General features: G+C 41.5%; 1 protein-coding gene across 2 annotated transcripts in view; it reads left to right on the plus strand.

Annotated features, from left to right (window-relative positions):
- The window catches only part of FMN1 (formin 1), a 396,758-nt gene that overhangs the window by 293,390 nt on the left and 81,055 nt on the right, over positions 1–22,313 (plus strand). For both annotated transcript variants that reach the window (XM_065872037.1, XM_065872038.1), the window contains one exon: positions 4,438–4,530. In XM_065872037.1, coding sequence (XP_065728109.1) covers positions 4,438–4,530 — 93 coding nt within the window. The remainder of the gene's footprint in view (positions 1–4,437; positions 4,531–22,313) is intronic.

The raw sequence follows: 22,313 nt of genomic DNA on the forward strand, positions 1-22,313 counted from the left end.
TAGAAAAAGGAGAGAGAGAGAAAGAACCTGGGTGACTTTGGCTTTTAACATTGGAACTCCTGGCACAGCCTGTGTCTGAGGCAACCTTGGTGGTCTAGCAATATTGCATAAGCATCTTCTGGTTGGACAATTAATGACATTGGGGATTTGTCAGGGACCTCTTTCCTTTATGCACTGCCAGTCTCCAGTGTCATTGTTAATTAGTCTTCAGGTCTCCTGTTTGTCTGCTAGAATGCATCCTGGATAAGCCAAGTTAATAAGTTGGAGCGGGCAAGCTGCTTGGCCATTGAATGTGCGACTGTGCTCAGTCAGTCAGTGGGCAGCCCTCTGCTTTGATCGTGTGGAGAAGTTTAATTGTAACAGGCCACATGGGAGGCTGTGCCCGTTGGGGTGCAGAGAGGGCCTCGGGCACAGCAGGGGAGCTGCTCTCCTTTGCGCTGGTTTCAGTGTTTCTTATTTCAAAACCATGAAGCTCGGAGGCCCAGGACACTTGCTTCACATTTTGCTTCATCCTTCTCCAGGAGTTTCTTCCTTGAATTCTCAGAGTGGGTGGTGGAACCATCAGCAAGGGAACAAAAAACATCATCTCTTTGTTCCAAACAGAAGATTTGCACTGGGGCATATTTTTGTAAATAAGAGTGTAGAATTTGTAGCACATAATCCCTAGCCATGACTCTCTTGCTGTTCTGGCTATGACATGTTTCAACCAAAGGCATAAAAGTGACAAATGATAAATACGAGGCCACTTTTGCTAGTGCCAGGCATTTTGCAAACCACTTTACATGCATTATCTCACAATGCGTATATCTTGCCTATGAGGAAGGGGGTCCCCATTTTGCAGATGAGAAAAGCTACAGCCCACACGCACTCAGGTAGGTCTCAATCCAAGCACGAGCCCTTTGCCATACCACTACCTGGCCTCATAAAATCTGGGCAGTTTGATGGACCCCATGGGCTCTGTCAGCACAGATAAGACAAAGGGAGAGCTACAGTGATCAACCCTTTTAATTCAGGCAGAGGTGGAGGCTTCGCTTGTGTATTTAGGAAAAGAAGCTCTGCCTTGGGCTTTGCATTTGCTAGGGAGAAGTAACCTTGAAGAAATTACTGTCACGGCTTCAAGGATGTCCTCTTACCAAAATGCAGGCCTCACCATATATTATTTGTGTTCGTGAAAAATAGTTCTCTATAAACGGAATTGTTGGAATTTGAACGTAGTAGAGGGCTAAAGAATTTTAAAGCCTCTCCCAATTTGTATTGTGAGAATAAATATGGCTTCCTGTGTTCTCAGAATCATGGCTGGATATCATCAGAAAAGCTTATGTGGTCATGAAAGTTCATTGAAAACTGTAGATTCGAAAGCAGGCCTCTTCCAAAGTGTGTCTGACCAATCTCCTGCTTCTAGGCCTGCTGTCATAACTGCTCAGTCAGGAGAATGACCTTCTTGTGCCTTACAGCATGAAGTGGTGGATGTTTATGGGGTGGGGAGGGTCTTTAAAATACACTGAGCCCTTTCACATCAGCTTGGGACAGTCACAGGGTTTGTGAATGAAGAGACTAGGACCCCTTGATGTACCTTCCTGGGAAGGAGGGAAAAGAGTAAAGGGGCAAGGAGGTCATACCGCACCCCTGGAGAGCCCGCTCGGAGTCTGGGTCAACATTGCTAATTTTTTTTCCACTTTCCTCTGTACGAGAAGCTAGTTAAGGTGAGGAGATCTGATGCTTTGGCCAGGTATGCGTGGAGGTCTCTGGAGAAGTTTGGAGATGTGTAAATGAATCTTGCATGATGGCTTTGCAGGGATTAATAGAAATACACAACTAAATATAATTAAAGGTAAAACATAAATGCTCTCTGGAAGGTAGATGTTTGAAAGATGCAAAATCTTTGGATTGGAAAGGTTTTATGGTGGTGGCAGCATCTCAGAGAAACTTTTTTAGGATGAACAGGACTTTGTCAAATGCGGTAGAAGGTATGTTTGGGATGAGAGCGGGATGGGCAGAGAACCACATGAATGAAGGCGTGGAACTGGGAACACTGGTTTATATAATTTGGAAACATTGCATAATTTTGATTTCATTGGTCAAATATATGGGGAAATAGAACTGAAAGGTAGAATGGTGCCATCATGGAAAAGGCCTTAAATCTCAGGCCTGGGAGTTTGAATTCAGCTGAATGAGCAACGAGAACCCATTAAGAGTTTCATCTTTTTTGTGTACCTTTCCCTCTTTGTTTTCAGTGTATGATCTTGCCTTGTAATTCGCAGAGACCAGGGAAAGCAAGTTTCAAAGTTAACTTTTGATTTCCTCTCCCTTAAAACAAAAGAAAAGAACAGAACAAAAAAAAACCAATACACTCACCTCTCCCCCATCTCAGTAAATGGCACTTCCAGCCACACCTTGTTCATCCTTCCTCTCCCTCAACTTTACATCGACTGCATCAGCAATTTGTTCTACCTCCGAAATAGATTCCAGCTCTATATACCCTGTCCCTCTCCTCTCTGTCCCTGGTATCACTCTAGCCCAAAGCCATTATTTTGAGAACAGAATAGTGGTGGGAAGGGAGGTACTTATCATTTGGCCACAGGCCCATCTACTAGGAAAGAGGTAAAGGGAAATCTGATAATAGTAGAAGATTATTAAGTAGTCATTGTAGAGAGGACAAATACACTGAAAAATAAAGGTAAAAACGTAGTGGGGGAAAAAGGAGTGTTTTGAAATGATGGTTTTAAGGAATCTGTTCCAGGTAAGATAGATCATTTTTTTTTTTTTTTTTTTTTGTGGTATGCGGGCCTCTCACTGTTGTGGCCTCTCCCGTTGCGGAGCACAGGCTCCGGAAGCGCAGGCTCATCAGCCATGGCTCACGGGCCCAACCGCTCCGCGGCACGTGGGATCCTCCCGGACCGGGGCACGAACCCGCGTCCCCTGCATCGGCAGGCGGACTCCCAACCACTGCGCCACCAGGGAAGCCCAGATAGATCATTTTAAAAAAAGAAATGAGTCTTTGTGTCCCAATGGACAGGGTTTCCTAGATAGCACCGGTATGGTTATCAGAATAGTTAATCACAGATATTCAAAATAAGCTCTATTACAAACTTTTGGAAAATAACATTGTCAATAGGAAGAGCCTAAACTTAGGCCCTTGTGTCCTGTGATTGGCCTCATGATCTCGGGTGGGAATCCCTGGAGCTGATTCTGGGAATGTAGCTGATGCTGAACTTGACAGAGTTCCGTCACATCATGCTTTCATCTTCAGCGCAATCTGGTAGTCTCCCAGAGATGCCTAGGGTTTCCGCAATCTAGTTGGCAATATTGTAAGAGAAAGTGTCAGGCAGCTAATTCCGAGGGACCCTTGAGTGACCTCTTTTGCCTTTTTTGTGCTCCAGTGCTGACGTGCTTGTGGATTGCCTTTACATAGTAAACATTCTGGGGTGCTAGTTTTGGAAACACCAAGTTCTTGTAGACAAATTTCCCAACATAAATAAAGGAATCCTTTCTAACCGTCTTCTTCCAAAATGCCTTACCTCTGTGCTTCTGTAAATTCCTCCAAGAATATATCTTTCTCTGTTTTTGGAAGCAGGTGGCATGATTTCCGGGCGAAAATCTAATGCTTTAATATATGCTCTTGAATAAGGACATGTCAGTAATTTCTGGCCATGATCAACGGACAAAAGTGATCATGACTCAGCTCTAGCTTTGGAGAAATGAAGCCTTTTTTTTACCCAATGCATTTCTGCCACTGGCACAAACATACAGAAACCTTGAGAAAATGCCTCTTGCCTGGGTTAACTGCTTTTTATGACGGTTTATTGTGGCCTCCATGTCACCAAGTCAGAACTATCTAATTTGAGGGGGCTTGATTATCAAAAAAATCAACCTCTTGTAAATTCCAGATATCCTGTCTGAAGTAACTTACGCATAACATGTTTCACACGTGTTAATGGGAGGGGGAGGTGAACGGGAGTGAAGAGAGATTCGGTCCTCCCTAACCTGGGGTTAGTTCTCATGCTGGGATGTGGGTGTCACCTGGAGGAATCGCCAGTTTGGTGAGAATTTCTGCAAAATCTATTTTAAGCTCCACTTTTAGAGTTTGAATCTGAAGAAGGTCTGGGCCTTTAATTCCCTAGAACTAGTCCTTGAATAGTTCTTGGCTCTATTTTGGAGAGACCAAAAGCAGAGTACTTCACCTATCCCAAGTCAGAGGTTTTGCCGTGTCTCTAAAAAAAAAAAAAAAAAAACCTTGAAGGTGATGCATTTCCCTGTTCCTGAAGAAAGGTGTAAAGTGAGCTAATTATTTGTTTGTTTCTGCTCTTTCCCCTGTAACTTGGATAAACGATGATGCATAAGGATTTTGCACTATTAATACCCAAGTGCAGAGCATAGAGCACAAGTTCAGCAAACCCGTGTTCTCGAGGAAGTCTAACTGCCACCTTCTCTTCACAGCAAGTGAGAAACAGATGGCAGTGGTGTGTAAGGAGTCACCAAAGGAGTATCTGCAGCCGTTCAAGGACAGACTTAAAGAGTTCTTCCAGAAAGGTAGGAGGTGTGACGTTCTGAAACGTCCTTCCTTTCTCCGTCTTTCTCTGACACCCACCGCCCCGTGCATCCCGCCCGAGCACTGGTAGATGATTCCATTAGACCATCTTCCCATGGTGGAGCCGTTCTCAACTTAGATGGAGTTGTCCTGTAACCTTTATATCACCTTTTAAATCTGCTGTGAGATTTTAAATCTTTTAACATCACTCCTGTTTCTGTAAACTTTGCTAGAGAAGGCTTTCTCTCTTTGTCTCTGCACGGATCCCAAGAGGATCCTCAGTCCCTGTTAACTGACAGACGACGTCCGTGCAAGGCTTATGCAGTTGTGCAGGCGGATGGTGATTATCTTTCTGGTTTTACGAGTGTAGCAATTTGGAAACTTGTGTTGTATTTTCCATTCTTTTCAGGAAGGAAAACTGGGGCCAGGTGAATGTCACACATCCAATCACTTGGCAACCGTCAGCCCTCTGGGGTTAGCGGATGGAAGTGATACGCATGAGACCCAGTACTGACTTAAAAATCTTACCGAGTTATATTCCTTCCTCCATGGTTTTTGGCAGGCAGGACTAGGGAACTTTTGTTGAGCCCTGGTAGTGAACGTGAAAGTTTAACGCCTTTTGGATATTTCCTATTCTGGTTTCTCAAATTCAGCCTAGATGTAAAACAAAAATAAGTGTGGGGCACAGTTTCCCATTATAAAATAAATAGGTCATGGGGAACGTGACTTACAGGATGGTGACTGTAGTTAGTAACACTGTATTGTATATTTGAAAGTTGCTAAGAGAGTAGATCTTAAAAGTTCTCATTACAAGAAAAAAATGTGTAAGTCTGCATGCTGACAGATGTTAACTAGACTTATTGTGATGACCATTTCACCATACATACGTATAAGGAATTATTATGTTGTACACCTGAAACTAATCTAATGCTGCATGTCAATACTAGCTCAATAAAGAAAAAAAAAGTGTGGGGTAGTTAGAGGGGTCTTTTGTCTTTGCTAGAAAGCCAGAGGAAATGCATGTAGGAACCTTTAGGGGTATATCAACATGCTGTTTCTTTTTATTACTAAGTCTACATGATACCACACCATCAACAAAAGACCATTAAGCAGGGTAAAGTATGGCCAAACCACCTTGGAAATCGGCAGGGAAATTCTCAGTCCATGAGTCAGAGAAACTTCATTCCAGCTGGTCTCTTGGTGCAGAGTTCATTGCTCCCTCCTCCTGGATGAGGTCTCATCTGTGTTGAAGCAGAAGTCAGAATTCTCTCTTGGCCATAGCTGAACCTTATATATGATGGAAGTGGTGCCATAATGCCATCGGGCCAAGTATCATTTTGAGAGCAGATAGTAATACCAACACGTACGGGTTATGTGGCTAAAATTAGGTTTTATATGTGATTTATTAAAGTAGATGCATTGCTTTATGATTATTTTATGTAAATATAACCTAAATGGCCTAAAGAAGCACACGAAATATTTCCCTTTGCTGACCCCCAATTAATAAATTCTACTTTTGATATATGTATAGGGAACTTGAAATGAGGCTCATGTGTATTTCAATTCCATTCCTTTCTTTTTCCCATTTCTATTTGTTTAAATTAAAATTTTTTTTATTTTTACTGAAGTCTAGTTGATTTGCAATATTGTGTTAGTTTCAGTGAATATAAAACACAGTGAATATATATATCCCTTTTCAGATTCTTTTCCCTTATAGTCTATTAAAAAAGATTGAGTATAGTTCCCTGTGCTATACAGTAGGTCCTTGTTGTTTATCTATTTTGTTATATGTTAAACCCAAACTGCTAATTTATCCCTCTCCCCATCTGCTTTGCTCCTTTGGTAATCATAAGTTTGTTTTCTATGTCTGTGAGTCTCTTTCTGTTTTGTAAATAAGTTCATTTGTATCATTTTTTTAGATTCCACATATAAGCAATATATGATATTTGTCTTTGGCTTACTTCATTTAGTATGATAATCTCTAGGTCCATCCATGTTACTGCAAGTGGCATTATTTCATCCTTCTTTATGGCTCAGTAATATTCCATTCCACTGTATATATGTACCACATCTTCTTTATCCATTCATCTGTCAATGGACATTTAGGTTGCTTCCATATCTCGGCTATCCATTTCTATATTTAATTGCTATTATTCTATATCTAGAAAATTCTGCAATGATTATGTCTGGGTATTATTGGCTCATGTACTGTAATGGCCTTAGGATCCTTTCTCTTCAAATTAGCTAGCATTTTAAAACACTTATGTCGTGAATTTTTTTCTTTTCGTTGGAAGAAGATAAATATGAAGAGATTTAGAACACTGAAAATCTTTGATGCCTTGGAAAAGGAATTTGCAAATCACTCTTGGAAGTTCTGTTTTAGCTTCTTCTCTAACAGGTTTCTTAAGAAAACTGTGATCTGTTCTGAGAGAGGGAATCGAGTTGAGGCAAACTGGACCTTGAGTCAGGAAAGCAAGGATGTGTCCACAATAAGCTGTTCTAAGAAAGCCCTAGAGCAGTGGTTCTGAACCCTGGCTGCATACTAGGATCACCTCGGGGAGATTTTTAAAATTTCAACACCCGGGCCAAATTCCAGACCTGCCACTAGCATCTCTAGGGGTGGGACCAGGTATCAGCATTTCTTTTTTTCACTCCCCACGTAACCCCAGTGTACAGCCCAGGTTGAGAACCACTATTGTCAAGCTTAGTTCACCTCTTAATGGGAACTCAAAGGTATTTCGTCAGAGCCCGCTATGTGTCAGGCACTGTGACAGACGCTGGCGATCCTAAGATGAGCCATAGACCCCTCGTCCCTCTCTCAAGGACCGTCTTACTGGGGAAAGGTCTGTAATTTAATAAAGGAGTCACCTCTCCGTTAACCAACAGAGGGAAGGGAAGATGGGAAGGACCTAGGAATAGCCTCAAATTATGGTTAAAACAAAGTCAGCCAAAATGAGACACAAAAAGAATGTGGAGGAAAATTACTATTCTAAAATGAATTTTAAAGTATAAAAACAGGGGCTTCCCCGGTGGCGCAGGTTGGGAGTCTGCCTGCCGATGCAGGGGACGCGGGTTCGTGCCCGGGTCTGGGAGGATCCCACGTGCCGCGGAGCAGCTGGTCCCGTGAGCCATGGCCGCTGAGCCTGTGCGTCCGGAGCCTGTGCTCCGCAGCGGGAGAGGCCACAACAGTGAGAGGCCCGTGTACCGCAAAAAAAAATATATATATATATATATATATATATATATATATATATATATATAAATCTTAAACATTGCCAATGTCATGTGGTGAAAAGAGCCACTGTTGAAATACCTGTGTTACTGTTGACTCATTAGTTAACTGAGTTGGTCAAAGAACAGTCTAGAATTGTGCCGCCCAGTGTGTCAGGCACTGGCCACATGCAGCTGCTGAGCAGATGAAACGTGGCTGATCCAGACTGAGAGGTGCTGTGCACAAATGAAACACACACCAGATTTTGCAGACGGTACCAAGAAACATGCAAAATATTTTATTTCTGCTTTTTTATATTGGTTACATGGTCAAATAGTATTTTTAATATATTGGGTTAAATAAGTAAAATATAATATTAATCTTAATTGACCTGTTTCTTTTCATTTTTAAGCACGGCCACGAGAACATTTAAAATTATATCTGTGGCTTGCATTGTACCTCTATTGGACAGGGCTGTCTAGAAGTAAGATCCCTTGGCCTTTCCCATCACATTCCTTCACTTTCCTCTCCACGTTATCGCTTTACCTTCTCAGCTTAAATCCTGGGTTTTTGGGACCCAGTATCACAAGCTAGCCTCTCCCCACTTTTGCTCTGGGTCTGGCCATTGTTTGGCTCTCAGGTAGGGGCGCTTACCTGAAGGAGGTGACGGCATGCTACTTCATCAGGCTACCCCTCTGTGGTTCAGGAGGCGGTGCCTTGCTACACTGCAGGATATACAAATGAAATATCTCTTGGCTACTGTAGAGTTCCAAGTAGTAGTCCCTTTTTTTTATGGAGATGGTTCACGGATTCATAGAAAATGTGAGATTTCTCATCTACTGTAAATGTGCATTATCCACTCTGGATAATCAAGTTTTTATGGCCGTTATCGTGAGTGTAGGTGTCATCTAATATGCCACTCATAAGAAACACCATTATTCTAAGTACTACTAAGAAACAAAAAATGCTGCCGATTAAACCATGACACGTCATAGATGACACGAGGGACCCCAGTGTCAGAGATGCTAAAATATGAAAATTCCATCAATTTCAAAATTGATGTAATATGGTACTGTAATTAGGCATATAGGAGCAGAGAGGAGGGATGACTAACACTTCCAGGTGAGTCAGGGAAGATTTTGAGCAAAGGAGATGTTTTTGTTCAGATCTGAAAAAAACAAAGATGACGGTGATGTCAATGACAAGCAGTGACAATGACTGTGAACATTTGGTGGTTGCTTCTATATACCAGGCACCTTGGGGAACAGATCATTTAACTTTGTCTTCATGACAACTCTCTGAAGTAAACACTATTATCACCCTGTTGTCCAGATGAGGAAATTTAAGGTTAGGAATTCTCAGCAGACAAGTTATAAAGGGCATTCCAGGCAGAGGAAAACACCGCAAAGCTCAGGATGAAAGACGTGACGTGTTTGGGGAATGGCAAGAGACTTGGTGTAGCTATATCACAGGGCGTATGGAAAGAGCACAAGACCCAAAGGAGAGGAGGGTCACAATGTGACTTGCTAAAGAATCTGAACTTCGTCTTACAGGCCACTGAGAGCCTTTGAAAAATAGTATGTATGGGAGCGACACGGTCACGTTCGATTTGTTTGTTGTGATGTTGGCGTGTTGGGATCATTTTGCTTTTTGTTGTTGTTAAGGAATACATTATAGGGAATTCCCTGGCGGTCCGGTGGTTAGGAAGGACTCCACACTGTCACTGCCAACGACGCAGGTTCGATCCCTGGTCGGGGACCTAAGATCCCGCAAGCCGTGCGGCACAGCCAGAAATAAAACAAAATAAATAAATAAAAATACATTTAAAAAAAAGAAATACATTATAACTAAGAGCAATATAAAGAAGAGTTGGGACAGTAAAGGACTGGAATCCAGTCTGTCAAGCTCTCCTACAGCAGTCCAGGCAAATGATGGTAAGAACTTGAGGAAAAGCAATCACAGTAAAAATAAGAAAGGAAGGACATATCAATGAAGCTTTTTGGAGTTACAGGACTAGATGACCTATAAGCAGTAAAAAAACAGAGGAGAAAAGGATAACCCTCCTTTTCCTCGCTCAGATAACTGGCTGGATACTGATGTGGAGGACCCATTTGGGATGGGATACAATGACATAAACTTTGGGCACGTCGGTTGGACATACATTTGAGACACACGGGTAGATATTGGGTTCATAGGAGAGTGCTGGGTGAGACTTTATAGAGGATAGCAGTTTAAGTCCCAGGAGTGAATGAGATACCCCAAAGAAGGGGTAGAGAATGAGAAGTTGTGGAGTATCTGAGCACAGGGTATAATATAATAATCGTAAATGAGAAAAGACACTTGTGTACTTCCATTGTATTTGGCAGGAAAGCCAGTTTTCAGTTAGGGGCCCATCACTCGGAAAGTCTTAAGCAATTGCCTTCTTTACGCCTGAGAAGTCACGCACATGCGTTGTGACTCAGTTGATTCATGGCTAGGCTGATTTTCATATGGGCTGCAGTTCAGTTCTTCTAACCATCATGGTGATTTAATGTTCTTACGTAAATCATATCCTGTTGCCACACTCAAGCGGAGATGACGTGCCTGTCCTTCTGTCTTTTATCGTCCTTCCCTTCTCCAAAGGCCCTTAAATAGTGTTATTTAACAAAACTTGTTCTTAACTAATTTCACTTTCCTCGCAGAATCGAAAGTAATTTTAACGGCACCCCTCTTCAGAGTTGCAGTCTCCGTGGCATCTGAGCCCTTTCCCTGACGTGGTTTTTCTTTTCCACAGTAGTCTCTTATTGATTCCAGTTTACAGCTCCGTTCAGAGTGACCTTGTGCAGGCATTATTTGAGCTCATGTTTTTCCACCCTCAGATCAAACATGGTCATAATGATATGGCCTTCAAAAATGTGATGCTCGCATTAAAAGTCCCCGTAAACGTGGCAGGGATCCTGTAATTGAGAGAAGGCGCAGAACAACTGATTAGATCCCGGGTATAGATCTTTAGGGTGGTCTTTTCATGCTGTTAAATTGGTCATTTATATTTATAGCTTTGGCAGGGAGGGCTGGAACCTAACCTGGTTCCAATACCAACACTGTCCCACACTTGGCCTTATCTCGTTCCCCATTAGTTTTACTTAGCATCCGTGAGTGGACCCAATCAAAGTAAATCTGAATAAGCCATGTTAGTCCTAATTTATCTTCTGAGGTTCTTTGACCGGCTGAGATTAAAGATATTCTTAACATGAAGAAACTGTTTTCTAGTAAAAAGTGAGTAGATAGATTTACCAAGCTTAAAAAAAAACAATAACTCTGATTTCGCACGTCGAATGCAAAAAGAATTATCTATGTAGCTGCATACCTCGTGATAGCTGGGACTGTCAGTCTGGTCCTATGCATTTTCTTGTCTCAATATAGGCCTAGCCTGGCCCATAATCGGTGTTAATAATTATTTTTTTAATTAATGAACGAACAACCTGAGTCTTGTAAAGTGCCTGCAGGCTTCCCCCACCCCGCACACACATGGGTTTCCTGTTTAAATCCTTTTTAGTATTGGTAAATTGTGCCAGAATCTGGTAAGATGCATCTTTGGTCTACAGTGCATGCCTGTGGTCAGGTCTCCTGGATATCAAAGCATCTTTCTATGTTGCAGATATACATAAATCCATTCTTCATAAATACTTAGCTCAGAGTAGATTGATAAAGGCTGTAATTGAACCTCTATAAACTGTAGAATAAGAGCAGGTTATTAGGTAATCACTTCAACCCCCAGAATGTAGAAAGAAAACCATCTGAGTCACCATATTCACGCCTTAAGATTACAGAGATCAGGACAGGTCATTGATCTGGATAGCGTGACCTGTGAAAGGAAATAATTCTTACATTCTTTACAGAACTTGTGGAAGGAAGAACTGTGGCTGGGGGAACACACACTCTACATGGGCCAAAATGAGTTCTTATATACATCACTGCTCAAAACAGAGCCAGCAGGGGTGGCTCCAAATAACATCAGATGGCCGAGAGTTAAGATAATCTGTTGTGATTTCCAGGTCACTGAAGTAACAGAGCAGTAATCCTTGGAAGGTGGAGAAAGCCATCTTATCAGAGGCTTATTAAGTAGACTCTTATCTGAAAGGATTTAGTTTGAATCAGTTTTTTTTTTTTCCCACAAATTTCTGTCAAGAGCACATATTTGCCCCCCCCCCATCAGTTTCTCTATCTTCTCCTCTCCCACTCACTTCCCCTCCTTCCCTCCTCCCTCCCTCCCTCCCTCCTCCCTCTGTCCCTTTCCTCTCCCTTTCTCTCCTCTCCCTCCCCCTCTCCCTCTCTGCTTCTCCCCCCTTTTCGCCTCCTCCTTTTCTCTCTTCTCCTTTCTACTCAACCCCCTTTAAGTCTTTTTTTTTTTACATCTTTATTGGAGTATAATTGCTTTACAATGGTGTGTTAGTTTCTGCTTTATAATAAAGTGAGTCAGCTATACATATACATATATCCCCATATCTCCTCTCTCTTGCGTCTCCCTCCCACCCTCCCTATCGCACCCCTCTAGGTGGTCACAAAGCACCGATCTACTCAATTTTTCTTTTTGGCCAAGCATCCAATAAGTTGTCTTTTCAGTAACTTTTGTTCTCTTTTTCTTTTTCTTTCTCTGCAATGAAAAGTTTTGCAAAAAGAAGAAAAATGTCTAAATTCTTTTTACTGATATAAATACCTGAAAAAGATTGTCTGCCCCCCGAAAAAGAAAGAAAACTACAGACCAGTCTCACTATAGTTTTAAAACACTAAATAAAACAGCACATTTTAAGACCAAATGAAGTTTATTCTCAGAATGTAAAGATGATATGATATAGCGAATTCTGTTAATATAATTCATCACTATTAACATCTCTAACAAGAAAACTCAGATGATTATCTCCTTAGATGCTAGAAAGTGCATGCGACAGACAAAATTCAACTTCCGTTCTTCATTTAAAAGCTCAATAACATGTTAACTAGCACATACTTCCTTAAAATAATAAAAATAAATCTGTCGCCCCAAATTTGCAACTCTTTTCATAGACAAAAGCTCAATCTATGTTCTATATAAGACCTTCTAGACATTAAGAAAAAAGACCAACATCCCATAAAAAAGACAAATAATATGAACAGTGACAGAAGCTGCTTTTTAAACATATGAAAAGATAACACTCTCAAAATGGGAGAAATGCAAAATGAATCACAGTGAAATTCCATTTTTTCCCATCCAAGATTGGCAAAATTACAAAAGTTTGATAACAGACTGTTGGCAGTATGGTAGCACAGACTTCACTCTTCTACATTGCCTGTGAAAGTGTAAATTGTTACAGTCTGTGTGGAGGTCAATTTAGCAGTATCTAAGTTACAAATGCGTATACCTTTTGACTTGGCAGTTCTACTTCTCGAAGCCTACCCTCAGATATGCTCACACATGAAAATGATTTATGTACCATGTTACATATTGTGACGTTGTTTGTAACAGTGGAAGATTGAAGACAACCTAAGTGACCGTCAGTGATGGAATTATCAAATTAGGGTGTGTCTACATGATGGAATGCTGAGCATCTGTTTAAAAAAAAAAAATGAGGAAAGTATATATTGACATGGAAGACTCTAACATATTTTAAGTGGGAAAAAGCGAGAGTGAGAAGAGTAGACATATTACTACTTAACTAAAGAAGGAGGGGAAAATGGATACTACTTAACAAAAATCTCTAACGACAAATACAAAACTGACGTAGGGCTGATATTCAGCTGGTTCTTACCATAACAGCCGGGCACATTGTCTGTTCTGTTCAGTTGTTCAGTCTGTTGGTAAATATTTAGAATATTACTCCTGAAAATAATCAAAGAGATTCATTGCTGTAGTGGATAGAAAATGGATGGATGGGGTTCAAAGGTACTATGTAGACTTTTTATAAATCTTGATATTTAATCACCGTGTTCCTCTTCAAAATACACAAGTAATTTTTTTAAACAAACAGCTGTATGGTACTTTGCAGTTAAATTTTTTCTCTCAAGACTGCTTCCCCTTTTAGGGTTTTCCCATTGTGGTACCATTTGTGGTCCCTAAGCCCTCTGAACCTAGCCCTTTCTGTTCAATTTCCAAAGAAATGGAAATTAAATGCTCCCACTCACAGCCTGTTTCCCTCCTTTGGGTGCTGGACTGGTTGACTAAGAAGGACATTTGAGGGCCTCTTATATTTTCCTGCTCTCATGAATGGAGAGCCCGATCTATGAGCTAGTACCTTGCTTTCTTTCCTTGCGGTCCTCCGCCTCAGTACCCCTCCACAGCAGACACACACACACAGTCCCTCAAAGTCTTTCTCCTGCCCTTACATTGCCTCCTCTCATCTTGCTCATGGTTCTGTCACTCTTTTGTGATGCCTGTAACTGAAGTGTCCATGAAGAAACCTCTGTGCTCTAATATGGAGGGTGTTGTATCTTTTCCTCATCTTTTGTTCCCTGCGCCATACTGTATTCTCCATTTCATTTGGGTCCTCTTACTTCTTCAGTACATAGATATCTTAGGTGTTTTGATGGACCCTTTCCTAAACATACAGGATGAGAGAGTAAGAATCTATATCTCAGATTACCCTGGCACAGACCATCTTCTAAACCTAACACCAGAGTAGGACGAGTTATCAGGCATTTCTCTCTCAAGACCATTATCAGGATATGACCTCTCCTGTGGGTATTTGGAAAGAAATGCTTCATCTCCTATTTTTAAGCAATGTCTCTGAGCTACATGCAGGTAAAAGAGAGATGGTGGTGGTTGGATTTGGACGGAAGTGTGGGTTAAGTATTATTAACTCTTACTTATATAGGTCTTCTCTAGAGCAGCAGATATTTAGGAACACACACACGTGTACGTGTGCACACATGACAACAACAGCTCTAAGCTTATGAGACCAAGATGCTTTAGTGGAACAGGAACCGTACCTTAAAATTCTTACAGCCTTGAGTAGGGCCGTTAACTAATTAAGTATTACAGCATCACTAGGGCCCATCTCATGATGGTATTGTTGGTGTTGATGTGATCCCTTCGTTTCCCTTTCATTGTGGCAGAATCCAAGATCCTTTGAGATTATGGAGCCACAATTAGAATAACCCTTTGCTGATGAGAAGCGGCCCCACGTAGAAGTAGGGGATGGAGCCAAGTGAGCCAGGCTCTTTCTGTGTTTAGACCAACTTGTCCACTTGTGAATTCTCTTTCCATATTTCATTGGCTTTAGAAAAACTTAAAGTAGACTAAGTTGTATCCCCCAGCAACAGGGTTTAGTAACTTCTGAGGTTTCATTTATGATACTGAGCCATAATCACACTCTTTAATCTTCCTAGCATGGCTACATGTACCCTTTTTGGTTAAACCTGTTTGCTTTTTGTTTTTTAAGTGTTCTGAATGTAGCAGAAAGAGCATTGTGCTTGAAGGTAGAAGACCTAGGTTTGAACACTAGCTTCACCACATCTCTCTGTGATTTGGGGCAAGTTTTTAAATTCCTCTTAGCCTTCTTCTTTCTTGTCTGTAAAATGGGAATAATAATATCTACTGTATAGCATCACTATGAAGATTAAATGAGACAGCATGCGTGTGAAACCACCATAGGAACTATAAAGCATCGATAAATATAGTGTGTTATTTTTACAGTGTGATTATTATCCCACCACCACCCTCTGTGAGAAACACCAATTGGTTGAAGCTACTCTCCCTTGGGTTTTCAGTTCAGACAGGCAGTTGGAAGGATTCTTCTTTTGGTTTGATGGTTTTCTTCGGTAGTATGCGTGTGTTCCTTTCTTTTTATTTTTTGTGTATCTATTGTAGGATTTTGATTTGGGGTTACTATGGGGTTCATATATGTTGACCTATAACTATATCTACTTGTTTTAAACTGGGAGTCATTTCAGTTCAAACACATTCTGAAAGATCTACTTTTACTCCCCTCCCCCACATTTTGTGGTTTTGGTGTCATATTTTACATCTTCGTGTTTATCCCCTAATTGTTTGTTGTAGTTATAGTTGCTTTCACAGTTTTTCTGTCTTTTAATCTTTGTGCTGGCTTATTTAAGTGGTTGATCCTCAGTCCTTACTATATATTTGCCTTTCCTAGTGGGATTTTCCCTTTCCTGTAGATTCTTACTTCTTTTCCACTTAGAGAAGACCCTTCAACATTTCTTTTAGGGTAGGTTTAGTATTTTTTTAAAATTTTTATTGGCGTATAGCTGATTTACAGTGTTATGTTAGTTTCAGGTGCACAGCAAAGTGAATCAGTTATACATATACCTATATTCACTCTTTTGTTAGATTCTTTTCCCATACAGGCTATTACAGAGTATTGAGTAGAGTTCCCTGTGCTATATAATAGGTTCTTATTAGTTATCTATTTTATATATAGTAATGTGTATATGGCAATCCCAATCTCCCAATTTATCCCTGCCCCACCACTTTGTTTTCTACATCTGTGACTCTGCTTCTGTTTTGTAAATAAATTCAGTTGTACCCTTTTTTTGGATTCCATATATAAGTGATATCATATATTTGTTTTTCTGTGTCTGACTTACTTCACTCAGTGTGACAATCCCTAGGTCCATCCATGTTGCTGCAAATGGCATTATTTTGTTCTTTTTTATGGCTGAGTAGTATTCCATTGTATATATGTACCACATCTTCTTTATCTGTTCCTCTGTTGATGGACATTTAGGTTGCTTCCATGTCCTGGCTATTGTAAATAGTGCTGCAGTGAACATTGGGTAGGTTTAGTATTGATGAACTCCTTTAGTTTTTCCTTGATGAGAAGGTTTTATCTCTCCTTATATTCTGAATGATAGTCTTGCTGGGTAGAATATCCTAGGTTACAGGTTTTCCCTTTCAGCACTTTTAATATATCATGCCACTCAGAAGTTAGCTGATAGGGCTTCCCTGGTGGCGCAGTGGTTGAGAATCCGCCTGCCAATGCAGGCGATACGGGTTCGAGCTCTGGTCTGGGAAGATCCCACATGGCGCGGAGCAGCTAAGCGCATGCGCTGCAACTACTGAGCCTGCGCTCTAGAGCCTGTGAGCCACAACTACTGAAGCCCATGCGCCTAGAGCCCGTGCCCCACAGCAAGAGAAGCCACCACAATGAGAAGCCCGTGCACCGCAACGAAGAGTAGTCCCCGCTCGCCGCAACTAGAGAAAGCCCACGCACAGCAACAAAGACCCAACATAGCCAAAAATAAATAAAATAAATAAATTAAAAAAAATAAAAAGAAATTAGCTGATAGCTTTATGGGGATTCCCTTGTGTATGACTTTTTGTTTTTCTCTTGCTGCCTTTAGAATTCTCTCTTTAACTTTTGCCGTTTTAATTATGGTATGTCTTGGTGTGGATCTATTCGGGTTCATCTTGTTTGGGACCCTCTGTGCTTCCTGTAACTAGGTGTCTGTTTCCTTCTTTGGTTTAGGGAAGTTTTCAACCATAATTTTATCCAATACTTTTTCGCTCTCTTTTTCTCTCTGGCCACCTTCTGGAACTCCTGTAATGCGAATGTTGGTATGCTTAACGTAATCCCAGAGATCTCTTAAACTGTTTTCTTTTTTTTTTTATTTGTTTTTCCTTCTGCTGTTCTGATTGGGCGATTTTCTTTATTCTGTGTTCCAGATCACTTGTGCATTCTTCTGTATCACTTAGTCTGCTATTCATTCTTTCTAGTGTGTTTTTCAATTCACCTATTGAATTCTTCACTTCTGATCAGGCCTTTTTATATTTCCTAGTTCCTTGTTAAAATTTTCACATTGTACGTCTGTTCTTTCCCTAATTCAGCCAACAGTTTTATTACCAATGCTTTGAATTCTTTTTCTGGTAAATTGTTTATTTCTGTTTCATTATTTTTTTTCAGATTTATTTTTCTTGCTCTTTCAATTGAGAGCAGTTCCTCTGCCTTTTCATTTTACTTAACCTTCTCTGCCTCTATGAATTTAGGTGAAACACTTACGTGTGGCAGTCTTGAAAATGTGTTCTTATGTGGGAGCATCCCTATGCCGACTGCATGTGCATGGACAAAAGTCACATCTTTCCTCAGGATGTGCTGGTAGCTATCACCTTGGTAGGGAATGGGGCTGGAGATGGAGGGGCTAGAGCTGGAGCAGGGTATGACGCAGGACTTCTCCTCTGCTCAGTGGCCATCACTTCCCTATCAGGGACAGGGTCTGATCCCAAGTTGCTGGAGCAGAAGCCCCGAGGTTCAGGCCCAAGCTGTCTCTGTTCCTTTTAAGTGTGTGTTTTCCCCTCTCCCTGCACCGAGTCCCTTGCCCCAGAGAGGAGCAGTGCTGAAGCAAGTGGAGCCCGTGCAGGCTCTCAGCTCATGTCAGCCGCAGACAGAGGTCCAAGCTGTCTCTGATGCTGTGCCTCTGTAGGCGCCCTGAATTGTTTCCCTCACTCCACTCAGATGCAGCCTCAGGTGCAAGTCGCCTTTGTCACTCATAGCCAATCACTGCCCTTAGTCTCTGCCACCCTGTTGTGGAGCCATACTGCGGGCAGGCTGGGGCCCACAGTGGACTCTCAGCGTGTATTGTCAGAGGGTGAGCTGTGGTGGAGCGTCTGCCATCAGGGATCTGAGCTGCTTCTGACGCACTGCTTGAGTTAGCACCAACAGTAGCTGCCACCACCCCACCCTGGCTCCACCCCGGAACCAGGTAGCCTCCACGCCCCACAGTCAAGTCTTCCCCGTTGTGGCTACCCCAGATTCAGCGCCCAGCTGCTGTTATCCCAGCAGTCCTCCAGTAAGCCAAACGAACTCATCTCCCTTGGTAGGATCCTAGGACTGGGACATCCAGTCTGTGGCTTGACCCACTCACTTCCCAGGGTGGGTGTCCACCTGTGAAATCTCCCTTTTTCCTCTGTGTCCCCTTCCAAGGCTACAGGTTCCAACCCAATCACTTTTCTTCCCTTCCTACCTGGCTACATGTGTATCTTTCTTTCAGCCTTGGCTGTGCAGGAGTCCTTCTCCCAGTTTTCAGTTAGTTTTCAATGAGAATGGTTTCACATGTAGGTGTATTTTTGATGTGTACGTGGCGGGAGGTGAATTCCATGTCCTTTTACTCCACCATCTTGATCGGTCTTCAGAATGCTTCTTGACTTCAACAGTTAAATCATAGTGCTTCATTTAATCTTTGCAGCAATCCTTTGATACTGATTTTATTGATATTATCCCCAACTTTCCAGATAAGGAAACTGAGTCTGAGAATTTCATAACTTACTCAAGGTCAGCGTGATCTTAATCCCCATGTTGGTACTATGCCATCCTAATAACTTGGAAAATCACTTCTTTTTTCTGTGTCCCGAGACCTTGGTGGCTATCTAGAAATAAGCATTTTCTCTTACCATCTAAATGAGAAAAACGTGAGCGTAGCAAACTTGTCCACCATAGCTTAACAGCAGCAACTCCGATTCCTGGAGTCCTAATAGAGACCCCATTCCACCTCCCCAGCAGTAACAACAGAAGTTTCATTCGTACTCTGGAAAGAATTGCGGTGACAGGTAGTTCAGTATTTTATGGAATCAGTATTGAGCTCTGCATTCGTGCCTAATAGTTGTTTTCATGATAAATTGCTTTGTGTAATTGTCAGCTCAGCCAGCACTTCCTCTTTGGATTCTTGACAACTGTCATTGAGGTTTTCATCAGTGATTGATTGCAACTGCTATCAGATGACTTCTCTTTGAATTACTCAGTTACTGTCTTCATGCTGGAAGAACCTAACACCTATACTGCCTTCTGGGAATTACTGTGCAGAATACATATTACATAATATGTGGTTTTGCAGGTAATCACAACTCTGGAAAGGTCTCTTCATTCTTTCAAATAATACAGGTCTGTTTCTTCGGCTGAGTTCATTTTGCTTTAGAAGAATTGTGGCAGCAGTAGTAGGAACCCGGGACTGAATGAGATAACGCAGGCGGAGAACTTAGCACAGAGCCTGGCACTATTTATGTCAGCTACCACTATATTCTTAGGCATTTTATCTCAATTTTATCAAATGGTTCGGAGGATTGAGCTCTGGAAATCAGTCACGGAAGTGTTACTTCCCAATGGTGAGAATAGAGGCAGTTCCAAATTCAAATGGCAAATAATAAATAATTACAGCAAAATGTCTTATGTATCAGAAGGAAAATCATGTTCATCTTGTCCTCTTCTCTAAAAGTAAGTCAAAAGCATTGACTATGAGCAGGATTTCCCTAGGACCTGAAGCTTTTTTGTTGTTGTTGTAATTTGTAGATCATTATGTATGTAATCAGAGGAAGAATCAGGTAAGTAGAGTTAGCAGAAGTTAAAAGGTACCAGATATGCATGAGCTTTTCTACAGGATTGTATTCTTTTACTATTAAAATATTTCATTTTAAAGTATAATTGTAATGTCTAGAGTTATACCTTAACAATAAAAAGTATTTACATAGTTCCATTAAAGATGACATGCCTTACGGATCTAACTTCCTGGCTACCCAAATCAACAATATTACCACCTAGTGGCCACTGAGTTGAACTGCAAGCACATGATCCTTGGGACTCACAAAGAGTCTGAAGAAAGATGAGACTTTGAAAGTTTGCAAGCTGAAGCTAGAAAATGTGATCATTTAATTCCTTAATCCTTTTATTAATCTTTTGAATTGAGAAGAGCTATATCTACCTTTCTCCACCAGTTTTTATATTCAAGTTTTGATTGAGTTCTACTAGCTTTCTTCTGAAAATAAAAAATGCATATCTGAGTAGATCATAACTGTTTTCAACAGAGATAAACAATGGTTTTTCCACTATAGGAAACATGCAGTGTCAGTTTATGTCCTTTAATAAAATTATCAAAAGCTAAGTGCTGGGCTTCCCTGGTGGTGCAGTGGTTGAGAGTCCACCTGCAGGGGACATGGGTTCGTGCCCCGGTCCGGGAGGATCCCACATGCCACAGAGCGGCTGGGCCCATGAGCCATGGCCGCTGAGCCTGCGTGTCCGGAGCCTGTGCTCTGCAACGGGAGAGGCCACGGCAGTGAGAGGCCCGCATACCGAATAAAAACAAAAAAGCAAACAAACAAAAAAAAGCTAAGTGCTTAGCTTCTTGAAGTACTGGTCCGTGATAGCACAGCCTCACTCCATCTCACCAGGACCTTTTTTATTTACCACTTCCCCTCTCTCCCTCTCTCCTTATCATCTACCGACTTGTTGACATTCAAATTATTCATTGAAATGAACAAACCTTCTGCCTACTGAGCTCATCGCCCCATCCCAGTTTCTTGCTGAAATAAATGAAATGTGGGATGAGTAATTGTAATGTAATAATTCTAAGGGAGTGTAATATATTCAAGTAGGTTGAATGCAGGAATCTACTAAAAATATTATTTGAAATTGCTCTTCTTCCCTTAATATTGTCCCTTTGGTTTCATGATTCAAGGATTAAGCCTAATTGCTAACATAATATACATGCATGATCATCTGCTTTCTTAAACTTAAGCTTCCTCTGGCATTGGTTTCCAGTTTGTAGTCATGGCTGTGGCATTAACGGTAATTGGTCTGAGCTTCGTGTGGTGTAATAGGTTCCAACATGTTGACAGCAATTAATGGAGCTAGTTGGCCCTGGGTAAGATTCAAGGGATGGGTTTTGCATCTCTTTCAGATTGTTTTCTTGTTGTTTCTGTGGTAGTCTCCCAGGAGACTGTAGTGAAAAGGGGGCTGGCTTTAGAATTACACAAACCTGAGTTCAGATCCCTTCCCCGTCTGTCCTTGGGAAACTTATCTCATCCAAACGAGGCTGAGTTCTCTCATCTCAAAGATAGAGGTAATAACACCAATACCATAAGGTTACTGTAATGATCAAATCAGCTAACATATGTCAGCCACCTAGTAGAATATCTGCCACAGTAATATGCATAAATATTTGCTCTCTGCCTTCCCATAATCGTCCCCTTATGTTCCCTTGCGTTTTGCTGTGACTTACATGTCTTAAGCAGAGTCAGATTCAGTTCCATCTAAGATTCTTTGTTGATGATGGGCTCCCTTTTTTTTGTTGTTTTGGTTTTTTTTTGCCCTACTAGTGCAGATATAGTAGCTGTTCAAATTGTTCATTCAATGATAAGGTCTTACTATGTTCTAGGCGCTGTGCTACGTGCTATTGATTCAATGATGAGCAAGATGAGCACAGTCTTTGCTTCTGGGTTTTACATCTGCAAGTAGAGATTATAGCCTGTTGGCATTAGGAATCCACACGGTATATTCTGGTTATCTGTTACTGTATAACCAACCACCTCAAAACCTAGTAGCCTCAAATGCCAGTTTATTACTGCCTGTCACAGTTCTGTGGGTTGACTAGACTCAACTGGGTGGTTCTTGCACTGAGTTTCCCATGAGGTTGGAGTCAGAACGTGGCTAGATTTGGAATCACCTGATGACTTCTTCACACACATGTGTGGATCCTGGGCTGGGATGGGTAACACAGGCGGAGGATAGCTGGACATCTCCTAGTCCATTGCAATCTCTCCACATGGCCTGGGCCTCCACACAGCATGGTAGTCTTGGGGTGGTTAGATTTCCTACATAGTGGCTGGCTCTTTCCAGA

This window comes from Phocoena phocoena, chromosome 2, assembly GCF_963924675.1.
Source record: "Phocoena phocoena chromosome 2, mPhoPho1.1, whole genome shotgun sequence".
Taxonomy (NCBI): Eukaryota; Metazoa; Chordata; class Mammalia; order Artiodactyla; family Phocoenidae; genus Phocoena; species Phocoena phocoena.